A 17,447-nucleotide genomic window follows, 5' to 3' on the forward strand; every position below is an offset into this window, starting at 1 on the left:
TTTTTTTTTTTTTTTTTGAGATGGAGTCTCGCTCTGTCGCCCAGGCTGGAGTGCAGTGGCGCAAACTTGGCTCGCTGTAACGTCTGCCTCCTGTGTTCATGCCATTCTCCTGTCTCAGCCTCCCCAGTAGCTGGAATTACAGGCACCCGCCACCACACCCGGTGAATTTTTTGTATTTTTAGTAGAGACGAGGTTTCACCATGTTATCCAGGATAGTCTAGATCCCCTGACCTCATGATCCGCCCGCCTCGGCCTCCCAAAGTGCTGGGATTACAGGCATGAGCCACCGTGCCCGGCCGGTAATGTTCTCTTTTTAAAGTCTAGGGTGGACACCAGAGTCCTTGCAGCCCTGCATCTGGTCCCATGTCCCTCAAAATAGCTACCTGATTTTCCTGAGAAAAACCTCCCTTCTCACAACCCATTGATTCCGCCCCAGTCCATGGTCTGACTGGTCAGGGCACTGCATTCCTACGGTCTAGTGACAGTTCAGTGTTGACCTAACTGGGACCAGGGAGAGCCCGTGAGACTTCCTGCAGAACACCGGAGTGAGTCAAATTTTCTTTCTTCTTAGTTTGGGCCTGGGAGGATGATGGTCTCGAGCTGCTGGCTTTACCTCACCACCACGCGGAACTTGATTTCCACAGGGAAAGTGGACAAGAGAGGGTGAAAGGCTGAGCTGTGTTGACATAGTTGAGCCCTGGATCCATGTGTTGAACCTCCATACTTTTCAATTATGGGTCATTTTAAGCCAGTTTAAACTATGTTTTCTATGTATGCTACCAGAGAGACTTGATATAATCAGCCTGGGCTAATACTTCCCTTCCTCCTCTTCTCAAATTACTGCTCTAGCTAAAGCCTTATTATCTGTCACCAGGATATTGCAACAGGTTCCTCACTGTTCTCTTCACTTTCTTGCTACAATGCATCATCCATCCATCTATCCATCCATCCACTCATCATCTATCATCCCCTCCATCCATCCATCATTCATCCATTATCCATCCATCCATCCATCATCCATTCATCATCCACCCACCCATCATCCACCCACCCATCATCCATCCAACCATTCACCCATCCATCCATCCATCCATTCATCCATCCATTCATCCATCCATCCATCCATCCATTCATCCATCCATCCATCCATCCATCCATCCATCCATCCATCTATCCATCCATCCTGCAGCCATTATGCATTTATCAATCTATCGATTCATCTTCTATTGTCCATCCATCATCCATCTACCAATGTATCCATCCTTTATCCATCCATTCATCTATCCACAAAGGACCTACTCTGGGCTGTGCACTGCACTTGGCAATGGGGACACAGGGGGAACCAGTCAGTTGCAGTCCCAGCCCTGGGGAAGGGGGTCACGCTTCAGTAGCCAGATCAGGTTACTGCATGAGAGCAGAAGATACACACAAGAGGCACCCAATTACTCAAAGTGATGATGAGACACTTACATCTAGTCCTGGCTCCCCGGGTCTGCCCTGAGGAGAGACATAGAGTGGGTGAGAGGGGTTGGGGAGGGGGGCTGGGAACGCAGCTGCCGGGAAGTCCAGCCCCATGGGTTGGCCACAGACATGGAGGCGAGGAGACCCACCAACCATGCAGGCACGGATGGAGGCCACGACAGACCTGGCATCCACAGAGCCTGAACTCTGGCCCTGTGAAGTGCAGGGACCCAGTGAGGTACAGGGTTGGGGTCCCCAGGCTGAGCGCCATCGTGACCATGTGGCCATAGTTGGAGAGGGAGTTCCGAATGAAGCAGTTACCTTCTCTCCTTTGGTTCCTGGCAGCCCAATAAGGCCCGGTGGGCCAACTGGCCCCTGGATAGAAAAGGAGTGAGTCAAGAGGCATGCTAGTTACAGGAATTAACACCTGTGGGCCAAACAAGGCTTGTGAGACTCACAGGCAGGCCGCTGGGGCCTCTCTCACCAGACGCGCCTTTCTCTCCCTTTGCTCCATCCAAGCCCTGGAGGCAAAGGAGGGAAATCAGTCAAGGGGAAGGGGTTAGACAGAGAGGAGGACAGGCAAGCTTGGAGACTGCAAGGGAGCTGGGATGTGGACAGAGGAACAGATCCAGGCTCCACCAGACCTGACCCCAGCTTACTCCCTGGTGAGGGTGATCAGGAGGAGGTCTGGCCACGCACATTGCACCTTTTCCCAAACAGGCTCCCTCAACCCCATGGAAGGTGATTATGGTCACACCCATTTCAAAGATGAGGAAAGCAGGTGCAGACAGGGGCGGGGACGGGCCCAGCCACACAGTGGGAGGCAGCAGAGCTGGGTCCCCATCAGGCTTCTGCGGCAAGCCTTGGACCCTGTCCCTGATAGCAGCTGCCTCTTTGAAACATGAACTGTGGTGGCCTTAAGAGAAAACAGAACCAGAAGCAGTGCATCTGGTGGGGCTGCGGGCTCAGGCCTGGGGTTCCATGACTCTTAATCCCACATCTGGCCTCTGAGCTGGGGAAGCAGAGATGTGCTCGTGCCAGGAGGGTGGTGTGACAAAGAGTGAGGCCAGATGGCCTCCCCGTCTGTGTCTGCCTCCCTGGAGCAGGGCATGCAGGCAGGCCACACTCGAGGATTTAATGTAAGAGCAGGCAACACTCCATTATGTAATACACACCAAGCCCAAGACTTTGTGCTCAGGCTATGACAGCTGAGAGACAGATGTGTGTGGGGCAGGCTGGGATGGGGAGAGGTGGGGACAGTGCAAGAAACTGAGAGGCACAGAGAAAGGAGAAGGGGACAAGCAGTAGAAACCGTGGGTGGTAGACCCGAGGAGGAGAGAGGTACAGACTGGGGTTCTGGGCAGAGGGAGAAAGTGGAGAAGAGAGCCCCAAGTGTGGAGAGGGGGCACTGGCCCCGATGACATCAGGGAGGTTATGCCCTGGGGAGTTGGGACGTTCAGGTGCTGGGAAGACTCAGGGATGGGCCAGGGCGGAGCATCAGGCCCTTTGCTTTGCCCATTGGCAAGGCTGTTAGAAACTGCCCAGGCAGTGAGTCTGAGGTCAGTAGAGGGGGCTATGCCCACTCACCTTGGGACCCTGGATTCCCTGGAGGCCCTGCAGGAGGAGGAAGCAGATAAGAAGGCTGGCTCCGGACCCTCTTGCAGGGGCCACTCACTGGCCCCTGGGGCCCTGTCCTGGGCTCTGCCCTCTGCCCATGTGCCCCTCCCTGAATGACGAAGCCCGCTGTCTCCTGGTCATGGCTCTGGGACCTAGCCCCCATCCCGCCTCTTGGTTTCCTGGCTGCTTCAAACCAAACCAAAGCAAACTGTCCTTACCATTGGGCCTGGGGGGCCAGGGGGCCCTGGCTCCACTATGAGCTGAGCCTAGGGAGGGTGAGAGACAGGTTAGTCACCCCCCGCCTGTCGCCCTCACCCACCCGCACCCCAGCTCATCACATACTGCTGGATCCACAGTCTCCTTCCTGTGCCCAGAGGGCAGAGTCTGGTGAGTGGGGGGCAGCTGGCCTGTGGGTTCTCAGAGGGGCCTCGCTCCCCTTGCTCTCCCTCCCCTACTGCCCTGGGTTTGCTCAGGCCAGGTGGCCTTTTTGTCCCAAGGCGCAGGGTCCCCACCCAGCCTGGACTGGGTGTTGGGGGAAGCCCTGACCCCCCACACCCCCTTACCAGGCTCTCCTGTAGGCTGTCAGACGCCGACTCCCCCTTCTCCCCCTTGAGGCCATCAGCGCCCTGCAGGATGGCATGGCCTGTGAGTCCTTTGTGTCCAGCACCTACATCACCACCCACGGTGCTTAGTGACCTCCCTTCCTTCCCCCATGTGGCTTCGGGGAGCAGTCCTCAGTTAGCTGTTGCAACTGAGAAGTTTTCCCTGGATCCACGGGCCATGCCCTGGGTGGTGAGCAGCATGGGCTTCAGAGAGCACAGGAGCAGCTGCACAGATTGTTTTCTTGGGGTGCAGGGAACAACCAGGGGCTCTGAAGCAAAGACCCCGGGGTCAAACTCCAGTGCCCCCTCTAGCCCAGTGATCATCAGGGATGGACAGTGGATGTCCCAGTGGTGGTGTAACACCTGGTGGCTCTTCCAATCGGGCCACAAAAGCAACAACAAAAATGATGAGGACGACAACAGTGGGTATTTGCTGTGTGCCAGCCACCGTCAGCCCAGCCACGCATGCCCTTGAGGGAGGGGGATGATCACCCCATTTTGGAAGTGAGGACACCAAGGCCCCAGGAGGTTAGGTTGCTTGCCCGGACCTGGATGCAAACTTGGGCAGCTTAGGTCAGAGCACGTGGCATAACCATCTGGCCAACGCACTTCCATGGCCACACCTCCTGATTTTAGCTGCCATCCGAGGCAGGCGGAAGGCCTCTTCCAGATGAGGAGTGGAGGCCGGGAGAGAAGAGGGCAGTGCTGGCCCAGAGGCTAGAGTGTCCCCGGCCGGCTGGGCACTGAGACTGCAGGGGCCGTCAGAGGCACGCCCTGGCCTCCCCACAGCACGGGGCTTCCACACAGGAGGCACAATGTGTGGCCCAGCCCAGTCACATACCGGGAGGCCGGACAAGCCCATCTCGCCTGCTTCCCCTTTGAGTCCAGTTGGCCCAGGCTCTCCTGGGTCTCCTTTCTGTCCTTTGGGACCCTGAAAGCCACAAGAACAAGGGATTAGTGGGGCTCAGGAGGTCCTCTCCCTTTCCCCACCCCAGCAGGTCCCCAGAGCTTAGTTCATGGCAGGTCCCCACTTTCTCTTTGTGGAGCCTCACCTCCAGCCACAGTGGCTGGGAGCCTTAGCTGAGTGCAGTGGGTGGGGATGAGGGCAATGCCATTCCTGGCTCACTGCATCCGGGTGCAGGCACCTCAGGGCAGGGACCAGGGGCAGATGGGTGAAGCATTGAGCCTGGAGCTGCCCCTCTGGGGGCACTCATGGGGCCACATCGCTCTGTGCTCACACCTCAGAAGCTAGTGGTGGGACTCCCCACCCCCACAAACTCTTCCAGCCACCGAATCCCTCCATTCAACCAATCACATAACGTCCAGGATGAGACACACACTGCGGACCCAGTGGGAAAGACTCACCCTGGAATAGCCAGTGACCCCATGTATGCTTACGTCTGTATAGGCTATCACACACAGATACACACACACACACACACTAGAACTGGGGCAATACCTACGAAGGCACTGATGCGCTTAGCTTTTATGGCTTTTCACCACGTGCCAGGCACTGTGCTGAGTGTTCTCCATACAGAGCTACTCAGCCCTACCCCAGAGCAGGCAACTTGCCCGGGGCCTGAGGGTAGACCAGGGTTTGCACACAGACAGCCTGGCGCCAGAATCCATGATTTTTGCCTCTCTCACACATGGTCTTGAACTCTGTACACACACACACACACACACACACACACACACAGCCCAATACCAGGCACTGGCATCACCAAGGAAATGAAAGGCCCAGAGACCTTCTCTCCATCGATTCCTGGGGCACCAGGCAATCCAAGCTCGCCCTGGAAGGAAACAGATGGCAAGAGGGGTTATGCCTTCCTTTCCTAGAGAGGTGTCAGCAGCCAGAGGGCCAAGACACACTGTGTACCCGGCCCAGGGTGGGTCAGTACCCACCACCTCCTCTGTTTCCTTAGTCCATCACGAGCAGATGTAGCCCATGGCTATCACCGGTAAGTTGTTATGTCACAGATTCGGGTGCTGAGGCTTGGAGGGTTAAGTGACTGGTTTCAGGCCACAGAGCCCAGGAACGACGATGCCAAGACCAGATCTGCCTGACTTCAAAGCTGTTGGCTCTTTCTCTTGAGACAAACGGGCAGGATGCGAACGAATGGTACAGGCCACAGGGTGTGCATAGCTGTCCATCCACCGGACTGGTATGGGGCCACAGGGGCTGGGTTTTCAGTTCTTTATTTTTATTTAGTGGATACTTATAAAACACTATACCCAATAGCAGCTAAATATACATTTAATTTGTGTGCATATAAAACATTCAACAAGAAAGAACACTTTGACTCTAAAACAAGTTTTAATACATTAAAAAGATCAATGTTGTATTAAAAAGAGTATGTTCTGGCTGGGCATAGTGGTTCACGCCTGTAATCCCAGCACTTTGGGAGGCTGAGGTGGGTGGATCACCTGAGGTCAGGAGTTTGAGACAGCCTGGCCAACATGGTGAAACCCCCCTCTCTACTAAAAATACAAAAATTAGCTGGGCGTGGTGGCACAGGCCTGTAATCCCAGCTACTTAGGAGGCAGAGGCAGGAGAATTGCTTGAATCCGTGAGACAGAGGTTGCAGTGAACTGAGATGGCGCCACTGTACACCAGCCTGGGCAAAAGAGCAAGACTGTCTCAAAAAAAAAAAAAAAAAAAAAAAAAAAGAACATGTTGTCTAACCGCAAGATAATTTTTTTTTTGAGACAGTCTCGCCATGTCTGCCAGGCTAGAGTGCAGTGGCACAACCTTAGCTCACTACAAGCTCCGCCTGCTGGGTTCAAGCAATTCTCCTGCCTCAGCCTCCCAAGTAGCTGGGATTACACGTGCACACAACCACGCGCAGCTAATTTTTGTACTTTTAGTAGAGACAGGGTTTTACCATATTGGCCAGGCTGGTCCTGAACTCCTGACCTTGTGATCCACCCGCCTCCACCTCCCAAAGTGCTGAGATTACAGGCATGAGCCACCGTGCCTGGCCGCATGATAATTAAATAAGAAATTAATAAAATATCTGGTCAGTTGGATACATTAAATATGAAAAAAACTAAAACCAAACAAAAAAGCAAGATATCTGGAAAAAAATCTCCCAAGTATTTCTAAATCCCCAAGTATTTCTAAATAATTCATGAATAAATCAAAAGAGAGCTTAGAAATTAGGTTGAATTGAATAAAAATAAAATTCAACATATCAAGGTTTGTAGGATGCAGCTAAAGCAGTGCTTACGGGAAAATTCATAGCTTTTAGAAAGGTTTTAGATTCGGGGGTACACGGGTAGGGCTGCCACATGGGTGTACTGCATGATGCTGAGGTTTGGGCTGCTAATGATTCTGTCACCCAAGTGGTGAACATAGCACCCGATATGTAGTTTTTCAATCCCTGTCCTCCCACCTCTTCCCTTTTGGAATCTCCAGTATTTATTATTCCCATCTTTGTGTCTGTGTGTACCCAATGTTCAGCTTCCACTTTTTTTTTTTTTTTGAGATGGACTCTTGCTCTGGCTCCCAGGCTGGAGTGCAGTGGCGTGATCTCGGCTCACTGCAACCTCTGCCTCCCGGGTTCAAGCAATTCTCCTGCCTCAGCCTCCCATGTAGCTGGGACTACAGGTGCCGGTCACCACCACACATGGCTAATTTTTGTATTTTTAGTAGAGATGGGGTGTCACCATGTTGGTCAGGCTGGTCTCGAACTCCCAACCTCAGGTGATCCGCTCGCCTCAGCCTCCCAAAGTGCTGGGATTACAGGCGTGAGCCACCGCGCCTGGCTCAGCTTCCACTTTTAAGTAAGGACATGCAGTATTTGGTTTTCTTTTCTCTCCTTTCTCCTTTCCCCTCCCTCCCTCCCTCCCTTCCTTCCTTCCTTCCTTCCTCTTTCCTTCTTTCTTTCAGATGGAGTTTTGCTCTTGTTGCCCAGGCTGGAGTGCAGTGGCACAATCTTGGCTCATTGCAAGCTCCACCTCTCAGGTTCAAGCGATTCTCCTGCCTCAGCCTCACAAGTAGCTGGGATTACAGGCACACACCCCCATGCCCAGCTAATTTTTTGTATTTTCAGTAGAGACAGAGTTTCACCGTGTTGGTCAGGCTGGTCTCAAATTCCTGACCTCAGGTGATCCACCTGCCTCGGCCTCCCAAAGTGCTGGGATTCACAGGTGTGAGCCACCACACTCAGCCCATTTTCTTTTCTGTATTAATTTACTTAGGATAATGGCCTCCAGCTGCATCCATGTGGCTGCAAATGACAGGATTTCATTCCTTTTTATAGCTGCATGATTTTTCAGTTTAAACGTATGAATGAGGCTTCCCAGGGAAATCTCCCAGATTAGACAGAGCCCAGGGAGAAGGCACTCAGCCTGGAAGCTCAGGCCCTTTCTCTGAGCTCGCAGAAGCCAGGCCAGGACACCAGGAGGGAAGTGGAAGAGGATCACAGAGCAGACAGAAGTGGGAGGTGAGCGCTGGAGACAAATGCTTGGGGGACCACATAGCTCTGTCGGCACTGACCTTGGTTCCAGGGATCCCTGGTGGCCCTGGGGGCCCCTGTGGCCCGGGAGGCCCCTGTGTGTGAAAGTGAAGCCAGTCAGTGTCATTGGTTAGGCAGGGCCTCCCTTCGCTGCCCGCCCAGCTCCCCACCTGGAACAAGGTCCCCGTCCAGCTGAGCTGAGCAGGGGCAGGGTCCTCGGGGACTGCTTCTTCCCGTCAGGTCAGGCCACACTGTGCATGGCTTTATCTGGCTACCCAGGTTTGGGGGAGGCCAGGAGGTGTCTGCTGCCATGAACGGCCCTCTGCCCCAATCCAGATTTCGTCACAATGTTCCCCTGCTCAAGATCTTGCTTTGGCTCCCTATTGCCTCTCGAAGCAAGCTTAAGTCCCCTGCTGGCATTCAAGGCCTGCCAAGAATGACATCCCCAACAGTGGCCCAGCACCACCCTCTCTGACTGTCCTATGAGCTCTCTGACCCTCTGGCTCCACTGGCTGCTATCTGCTGGACCTAGGGAGTTCCTCAGTCTCGCAGATAGGGGTGGGGTCTCCAGTGTGTCCAGGTCCGACCCCACTCTCAAGCTCCTGTCCTGACCCAGACTTTTTGCAGTCCCCCTGCTCGGCCTCCACACTCTCCTCCCCTCCCTTCTGTAAAACTGCACCCTGCCCAGCCCCTGTCCCACAAGCTCTAGGTCTCTCCCCTCCCGCCTCCCGCCTCCCTGTCCTGTGCCCTTCTTGTTGGTGTCCCACTGAGATACCCCTGGCCTCCATCTTATCCACCCTCCTCTAGGCCCAGGCCCAGGACCTCCCTGCCTGGGGTCCTGCTGCTGCCTGCTTCAACACCTGCTTTCGTTCACTGTCCATACCATTCCTTAGCTAGCCTTCCCCCAATATGTTTTTATTTTTTACTTTATTTTTTTGAGATGGAGTCTCCCTCTGCTGCCCAGGCTGGAGTACAGAGGTGCAATCTCAGCTCACCACAACCTCCGCCTCCCGGGTTCAAGTGATTCTCCTGCTTCAGCCTCCCGTGTAGCTGAGACTATAGGTGCGCACTACCACACCCAGTTAATTTTTGTATTTTTAGTAGAGACGGGGTTTCACTATGTTGGCCAGGCTGGTCTCGAACTCCTCACCTTGTGATCCGCCTGCCTCAGGCTCCCAAAGTGTTGGGATTATAGGCGTGAGCCACCCACCTGGCATGTTTTTATTTTTTTAACATCATCCCCCACATGGACTATGTGGACTATGGCTGCCTGCTGCCCATCAAATTGAGTCAACATGTCAGCCTAGCATCCAAAGTCCATCTCTGGCCAGGCATGGTGGCTCATACCTATAATCCCAGCACTTTGGGCGGCCGAGGTGGGCGGATCACTTGAGATCAGGAGTTTGAGACCAGCCTGGCCAACATGGTGAAACCCCGCCTCTATTAAAAATACAAAAATTAGCCGGGTGTGGTGGCACACACCTGTAGTCCCAGCTACTTGGGAGGCTGAGGCAGGAGAATTGCTTGAACCTGGGAGGGAGAGGCTGCAGTGAGCTGAGATCACACCCAGCCTGGGCAACAAGAGTGAAACTCCATCTCAAAAACAAAAACAAAAATAAAAACAAAACAAAACAAAGTCCATCTCCCAACTCCCTGTACTCATAGGCTCAGTCAGCCTGGGACACACCATGCATGTGCCTGCCATGCCATGCCATGCCACACCACGCCATGCCACGCCATGCCACGCCACACCACGCCATGCCACGCCACACCATGCCACGCCATGCCATGCATGCCTGGGGGTGGGTGCCACAGTTACTGCCAACTTGCACTTCCCCAAAGCCTGTGGGACATAACTGGAAATGATGCTCAGGTGGGGCCAGGGCCCCCTTCCCGGTCTGGTCTCTGGCGACCACTCCTTCCTCACCCACTTCCCTTCTGGGGTACCCATGAGCTGCTGGCACCCAGTGCCTCTCTCCACTGGTGGTAAGTCCCAAGTTTACTAGCCACTGGGCTCGGGGGTCACACATCTCCCAAGACTCCGGGGGCCGGGCTTGCCACTCTCATCCTCTCCATGACATCATTAGAAGACCTGGCCCTCTACGCAGTGTCCCCTCCACCCAGTGTCCTCTGGGAAGGTCCCAGGAGACACCGGTGGGAACAGACCCCAGGAAATGCTCTGGCTCCTGCCCCTGAGCGAGGAGCTTCCCTTTTTGACTTGGCCTCTAGGGAGCTCGGTCCACATGGGACACATTCACAGGGGCTCTCTGAGGCGGGTCTCAACATAGCCCTGATTTCCACATCGGACACCTAGGAACGGTTGGGGTCTTTGTGCTAAGCTGCCTCGAGTCCCTTGTGTAAAAAAGTGCAGCATTAATCACAAAGGAAGTAATTATTCCCTAAGGAAAATCATATCTAAGGCACATCCTGGTCCCACCAGAAACACTACCTTGAGGGCATCCAAGATCCTGCCATCATAGTCGATCACCACTGTGTCTCCCTGCTCGCCCTTGAGGCCTGGGGCACCCTGAGGCAGGAAGAAGAGTAAGACTTTCAGGGAAGAGCTACGCTGGGGGGTGAAGTGGCAGCTGTCCCTGCGTCACACCCAGAGACAAAGCAATGGAAGAGCCTTGTCACCCAGGCCACACGCATGCCCCTCCCCAGTGTGGATCCCAGCGTGGGAGGGCAGGGGAGGCGGGCCCTGCTTCCACCTGGTCTGAGGGGCAGCTGGAATTGCCTTCGTGTGGGCGTTCAGGCCTGACCCAAGTCCTCGGGGGAAAATGGAAAGCCTGATTTTGATGTGACGCTCTTCAGATTTTTAAATGTTCACAACACACAGAAAAGCCCCAAACCCTCCGAAACACAAAAACATGAGCAGGCTGGATCGGGCCCGTGCCTCCATTTCCCAGCCTCTGGTAGAGGCTGCACACACCGCGCACCCACACGCCTATTCCCGCCTGGTTACAGGTGCACGTAAGCGTGCCCATGCCCATACTGCACACTCAACGTGCACACTCAACATGCACGCAAGGCTGCTGGCCAGCCCTCTCCTCGTGAGCCTCACTCCCCACCCAGGCTGCTCTTTGCTTGGGGTACGGTGAAGGGTGGGGAGCACTTTGGTTCAGGCCCGAGCCGATCCCTTGTGCGGGCTGGAGACCCCTGCCTGGGCCTCATTTGCCAGCCCTCCCCCGTCCCGTCACAGCCTGCCCAGAACAGCCTGGCTCACTGGCTGCCTAATCCAACCTTCTCCCGCTCCCCACCACCTGCACAGCCAGGCAGGGGCTCAGATCGTTTTTTTTGGAGGAAGAAGCCAGCCTCCCGGAGCACGAGGAGACAGAGCCGAGGCCAGGATCCTGGACGTCACCCTAAAGGTAAGGTATGTTGATAGGGGCTGGTCACAAAAGATCTGGGGCGGGCTGGGGCGCTGTGCTCCTGGTGGCAGGGACAAACCTCCCTGTGGGGTGGGGAAAAGGCAAGGCCCAGCCCACTGCGGCAGGATCAGGCATAGGACAAACGGAGGACCTGTGTCTGAATATATAGAGAAAGGAATTTAGATGGGCACGCGCTCGAGGGGACTGAGAGAGAGCTGGCTTCATAATAACGGGTCGGGCCTCTTATTCTTATACTTCCATATTTGAACATTTTACCCAAAAAAGGCACGTACTATGAATTTTCAAAAATCACAAATACATTGGTTTAAAAAGTAAAATCCTCCCAGTTCCTGTAGCTCCACTGCTCCTCTGGGGTCTCTGTGGGGACAGGGGCTTCTGAAGCTATAGGGCCCCTAGATCTCATCCCTGAGGCCTTGCCTGAGAGGCGGCAGCTTACCCGGGGCCCTGCAGCTCCGTCCGTGCCTCGGTGGCCAGGCTCCCCCTGTGGAGATACACGGTGCAGGTGTGAAGCCAAACCACGCCTCCCAGTCCCCTCTTCCCAGGAGGGCCCAGGTCCCAAGTGCTGGAGAGCCTTTGCACCCAAATGTATGAGACAGCACTCCAGGAATGGGGCTCCCGGAGGGGCCTGCGAGACCCTCCTCTGACATCACTTTGTATAGAGGTGGGGACGCTGGTGTCCCGGAGCTGGAGGCTGCATGGTGAGTTGGCCACAGAGCTGGGCACCAGTGGAGGCCTTGCCACTTGTCCAGATTCACCACTGCTGCCCCCACACCAGCTCCGACAGTGCTGAAGGAGACCCCTGGGCCAGGTCCTCCTGGGACTCCTCACTTAAAAGGGCAAATGAGAGCTGAGACCACGTCTCCCACTCTCGACTGGGGGAAGGTCTGAGCAGGGCCCACAGGTGCCAGAGCAGCAAGTTCTCACGTCACCTTTGGTCCTGGGGCACCACCCACGCCACTCTCGCCCTGAGGCCCCTCGCTCCCTGGCTCGCCCTGAAATAGAAACAGTTGCAGTGAAAGCAAGTGTGAGCGGGCACGTGGCAGGTGCCTTGGGGCTGCCCGAAGCCTTGCGATTAGGCCTCCTGGCAAATTGTTACTGAGTCCATGGGGTGTGTGCGCGGATGGACCTCAGGACTCTTGCTAGCCCAGGGGACACAGGACCACGGCTGCCACCTTCTGGTGTGGGCCCTGGCACTTACTTGGGGCAGCTCAGGGGCTCAAGGGGCACTTTGCAGACTGGCTGGCCAGGATTTGGTGGCTGTTGTGAGGGGTTGGGGGAGTGAGGCGTGAGGATGACACCCAGTTCTTGGCTTGGGGACACGGCAGGAAGTGAGGCCCTTGAGATGGAAACGAGGGCTTGAGGGAGTCAGGGAGACACATGGACTGGGTGAGACGCTAGGCCTGTTGTGTGGTGGGGCCAGGGCCTTCCTCTGCCTCTCTCTGGCCTGCACCGGGCACTGGCCTAGGACCTCATGGTGCCAAATGTCCAGGGTAGGGACTTCACCAGGCAGACGGGAACCATGGGAGGTGGGGGCAGGGGGCCATGAGGGGAGGGGCAGATACTCACCTTGGGCCCTGGTGGTCCAGGGAGCCCTGGTGGTCCAGGCTGGCTTGGTGTCCCATCGTCGCCCTGAGGAGAGGACACCTGGGGCTTGCCGGTCAGACCCTCGGGTGGCCAGTGGGCCCCTCCCTCCTCTGGGCTTCCTAGTATACCAGTCTGCTCCTGGCACCTGCACTGGCACATGGTACCAGGCAGCTCCTCCCCACCCTCCTTGCCCCTCCAGGGCAGAGGTGGGGTCAGATCCATCTCTCTGTGTCGCCTGACTCCACCAGCCCAGGGCTGGCATTTGCAGAGAGAACGGATAGGCAGATGATGAGGGTACATTCATCCATTCATTCCCCCTGTGGGCCAGGCAGCTGAGGTCCCTGCTCAGGTGGAGTCAGAGGAGGCCAAGGGAAAAGAAACGTTCAAATAAATACAAGGTTGGCTGGCACGGTGGCTCATGCCTTAACTCCAGCACTCTGGCGGGTCAAGGCGGGGAGACTGCTTGAGCCCAGGAGTTTGTGGCTGTAGTGCCCCATCATGGCACCTGTGAATAGCCACTGCACTCCAGCCCGGGCAACAGAGCAAGACTCCATCTCTACAAAAACCAGAAAATAAAAAATTAGCCAGGCATGGTGGCACACGCCTGTAGTCCCAACTATTTGAGAGGCTGAGGTGGGACAATTGCCTGAGGCTGCAGGGAGCTGTGATCATGCCATTGCATCACAGCTTGGGTGACAGAGTGAGATCCTATCATATATACACACACACACACACACACACACACACACACACACACACGCAAATAAATTCTAGGCACCATGTCAGGAAGTGGAGTAGTGTTGAGAAGAGAAGAGGATGGCATGGCGGAGAGGGACTGCAGGGGGAGCTTGTTGCAGCAGGTGGCCAGGGAAGGTCTCCTAGAAGATGGGAGAATTTTTTTTTTTTTTTTTTTCCGTAAGATGGAGTCTCGCTCTGTTGCCCAGGCTGGAGTACAGTGGCACAATCTCGGCTCACTGCGAGCTCTGCCTCCTGGGTTCACGCCATTCTCCTGTCTCGGCCTCCCGAGTAGCTGGGACTACAGGCACTGGCCACCACGCCCGGCTAGTTTTTTGTATTTTTAGTAGAGATGGGGTTTCACCATGTTAGCCAGGATGGTCTCGATCTCCTGACCTGGTGATCTGCCCGGCTTGGCCTCCCAAAGTGCTGGGATTATAGGCATGAGCCACCACGCCTGGCCTGATTTTTTGGTTTTTGAGACAGGGTCTTGCTCTGTTATCCAGGCTGGAGTGCAGTGGCACAATCCATAGCTTGCTACAGCCTCGACCTACCAGGCTTAAGCAATCCTCCCACCTCAGCCTTCGAAGTAGCTGGGACAACAGATGCATGCCACTGCACCTGACTAGTTTTTCTGATTTCTAGTAGAGATGAGGTCTTGGTGTATTGTCCAGGGTGGTCTTTTTTTTGTTTTTTTTGAGATGAGTCTCACTCTGTCACCCAGCAGGTTGGAGTGCGGTGGTACAATCTTGGGTCACTGCAACCTTCGCTTCCCGGGTTCAAGTGATTCTCCAGCCTTAGCCTCCAGAGTCGCTGGGACTGCAGCCGCCTGTGACCACGCCTGGCTGATTTATTTTTGGATTTTTAGTAGAGATGGAGTTTTGCCATGTTGGCCAGGCTGGTCTTGAAGTCCTGATCTCAAGTGATCCTTCTGTCTTGGCCCCTGAAGTGCTGGGATTGCAGGTGTGAGCCAGTGCGCTTGCTGGCCTTGGGGGAGGGTTTTGCTGAGACCTGAATGAGGCGAAGGAGGAGGCTGGCCCAGGAGAAGAGGCTGGAGAGCATAACACTCATTCAGTGGTTTTAAGCTTGAGCTCACCTCAGTGGCACCAGGGGCTGGTCAAACTGACTCTGGACCCATCCCAGAGTCTCTGATTCAGTGGGTCTGGGGTGGGTCCCAGGGTCACACTTTGAGAACTAGTGTGCTCAGCCCTGAAGTGGGCATGAATTTGATGTGTTTGAGGAAGGGAAAGAATGAGTGAGTGAATAAATGAATGAATAAAATAAATTCTGGCCTCACGGAGAGCAAGGACAGGGCAGCCACCCGCAGTGAGGGCTCAGGTCTGGGGAAGACAAGGCCACTTTCCCCGTGGGTTGGCTCCCACCCCACCCCATCCTGTCCCCATCCCCATCCCCATTCCATCCCAGCCCCTGCCCTTCTCTCCAGCCACCTCCCAACACTGACCCGGACGCTCCTCCATCGGCCCCTCTCACCTTCCTTCCGGGTACTCCAGGCTCACCCTGGGGGAGGCAATGGGGGGTTCAAGAGCAAGGTGAGAGCCGCAGGAGTGTGGCCCGGACCCCAGGCCTCTTGTTCCTCGGGTAGAAGTGGCACTGATGACCTGTGCCCCGGGCCAGCCCAGAGACCCCTGAGTGCTTCAGAGAGCTGGGGTGGACAGTCTTGAATTCCACTTCTGAGCCACTCACTCCCAAGCTCAACGACCCTGGCAAGGCACTGTTCTTCAAAGGGGGGAGGTGACTCCTGCCGTCTCAGAGGGTTTTGGAGGACGAGGTACTGGCTGAGCAGCTTTCCCATCCTTCCTCCTCAGGCCAGAGGCTCCGTCTCCGTCAGGGAGGACCAGAGCCCTCCTCCCCACTCACATCCTCCCCAAAGAGGGCAAAAATGAAAGAGCTGACATCTGCAGAGGGCTGGACACGCTAACACGTGGAAAACTATGTCCACATGAAAACCTGCACATGGATGCTGACGTCAGCTTTACTCCAAATTGCCAAAACCTGGAAGCAGCCAACATGTCCTTCAGTAGGTGAGTGCATAAATAAACAAACTGTGGCTTATCATTAAATAAATAATAAACCCAGACATGGACTATCAGTCAGTGCTAAAAAGGAATGAGCTGTCAAGCCATGAGAAGACATGGATGAAAGGTCAATGTGTATTACTAAGTAAAACAGGCCAATCAAAAAGGCCACACACAGTCTGATTCCAGCTAGATGACACTCTGGGAAAGGCAAAACTATGGAGACAGTGAAAAGAGATCAGTGGCCGAGCACGGTGGCTCACACCTGTAATCCCAGCACTTTGGGAGGCTGAGGTGGGTGGATCACCTGAGGTCAGAAGTTCAAGGCCAGCCTGACCAACATGGTGGAACCCCATCTCTGCTGAAAATACAAAATTAGCCAGGCGTGGAGGGGCGCGCCTGTAATCTCAGCTACTTGAGAGGCTGAGGCAGGAGAACTGCTTGAAACCAGGAGGCAGAGGTTGCAGTGAGCCGAGATTGTGCCATTGCACTCCGGCCTGGGCAACAAGAGTGAGACTTCAACTCAAAAAAAATAAAAAATAAAATAAAATAAAAAAATAAAATAAAAGGATCAGTGGTGCTGGGGCTAGGGAGAACGAGGGATGAACAGGCAGAGAACAGAGAATGTTTAGGGCAGGGTAAATACTCCATGACACCACAGTGGTGGATACTTGTCAACACACATTTGTCCAAATCCAGAGAGTACCCCAGCAAGAGTGAACCCTAATGTGAACAATGGCATCTGGGTGATGGTGATCTGTCCATGCAGGCAAATCATCTCTAACAAGTGGGGGTACTCATAGCTGGGGAGCGGGGGCATGGGCCGGGGCAGGGGGATATGGAAACTCTGTACTTTGTTTAGTTCTGTTGTGAAACAAAAACTGTTCTAAAAACAAAATCTATTTGGGCCAGGTGCGGTAGCTCACACCTGTGATCCCAGCACTTTGGGAGGCCAAGGTGGGCGGATAACCTGAGGTCAGGAGTTCGAGACTAGCCTGGCCAACATGGTGAAACCCTGCCTCTCCTAAAAATATAAAATATAATCATGGTGTGGTGGCGCACACCTGTAGACCCAGCCAGCTACTCAGGAGGCTGAGGCAAGAGAATTGTTTGAACCCAGAAGGTGGAGGTTGCAGTGAGCTGTGATCGTGCCACTGCACTCCAGCCTGGGTGACAGTGAGGCTCTGCCTCAAAATAATAAAAAATTAAAAAAAAGGGAAAATTTATTTGAAACCAAAAAGCTAATGTGTTTTATGATTCAACTCTCACAACTCAGTGTGAAAAAGGCAGGAAAGGTTTACTGTGCCTCCAGTTAATGGATGAGTAAACTGAGGCCCAGAGAGGTGCAGTAACTTGCCCATGGTCTGGGAGTTTGGTCTCCTGACCCTACTGCCTTGGCTTCGCTGGGGGTGGGGGGAAGAGAAAGGAGGTGGTGGTGGGTGAGTCCATCCCACCAGATCTGGGGAGGGGCATGGGGAATGAGGAGCACTCACCTTGGGCCCTGGGGGTCCCTTCGGGCCCTGGAACAAGAGAAGAGAAGGTGTTAAATGTCATACTGGA

General features: G+C 54.7%; 1 protein-coding gene across 1 annotated transcript in view; it reads right to left on the bottom strand.

The window, feature by feature from the left end:
* Positions 1–17,447, bottom strand: part of COL23A1 (collagen type XXIII alpha 1 chain) — a 358,464-nt gene that overhangs the window by 6,813 nt on the left and 334,204 nt on the right. The window contains exons 11-25 of the mRNA XM_025388238.1: positions 17,381–17,407; positions 15,343–15,369; positions 13,099–13,161; positions 12,462–12,524; positions 11,969–12,013; positions 10,590–10,667; positions 8,182–8,235; positions 5,429–5,473; positions 4,522–4,611; positions 3,642–3,704; positions 3,288–3,344; positions 3,049–3,075; positions 1,920–1,982; positions 1,783–1,836; positions 1,471–1,497 (exon numbers count right to left, since the gene is read on the bottom strand). Of these exons, the coding sequence (XP_025244023.1) occupies positions 1,471–1,497; positions 1,783–1,836; positions 1,920–1,982; positions 3,049–3,075; positions 3,288–3,344; positions 3,642–3,704; positions 4,522–4,611; positions 5,429–5,473; positions 8,182–8,235; positions 10,590–10,667; positions 11,969–12,013; positions 12,462–12,524; positions 13,099–13,161; positions 15,343–15,369; positions 17,381–17,407 (783 nt within the window). The remainder of the gene's footprint in view (positions 1–1,470; positions 1,498–1,782; positions 1,837–1,919; positions 1,983–3,048; positions 3,076–3,287; positions 3,345–3,641; positions 3,705–4,521; positions 4,612–5,428; positions 5,474–8,181; positions 8,236–10,589; positions 10,668–11,968; positions 12,014–12,461; positions 12,525–13,098; positions 13,162–15,342; positions 15,370–17,380; positions 17,408–17,447) is intronic.

The sequence above is a fragment of the Theropithecus gelada genome, chromosome 6 (assembly GCF_003255815.1).
Source record: "Theropithecus gelada isolate Dixy chromosome 6, Tgel_1.0, whole genome shotgun sequence".
Lineage (NCBI taxonomy): Eukaryota > Metazoa > Chordata > Mammalia > Primates > Cercopithecidae > Theropithecus > Theropithecus gelada.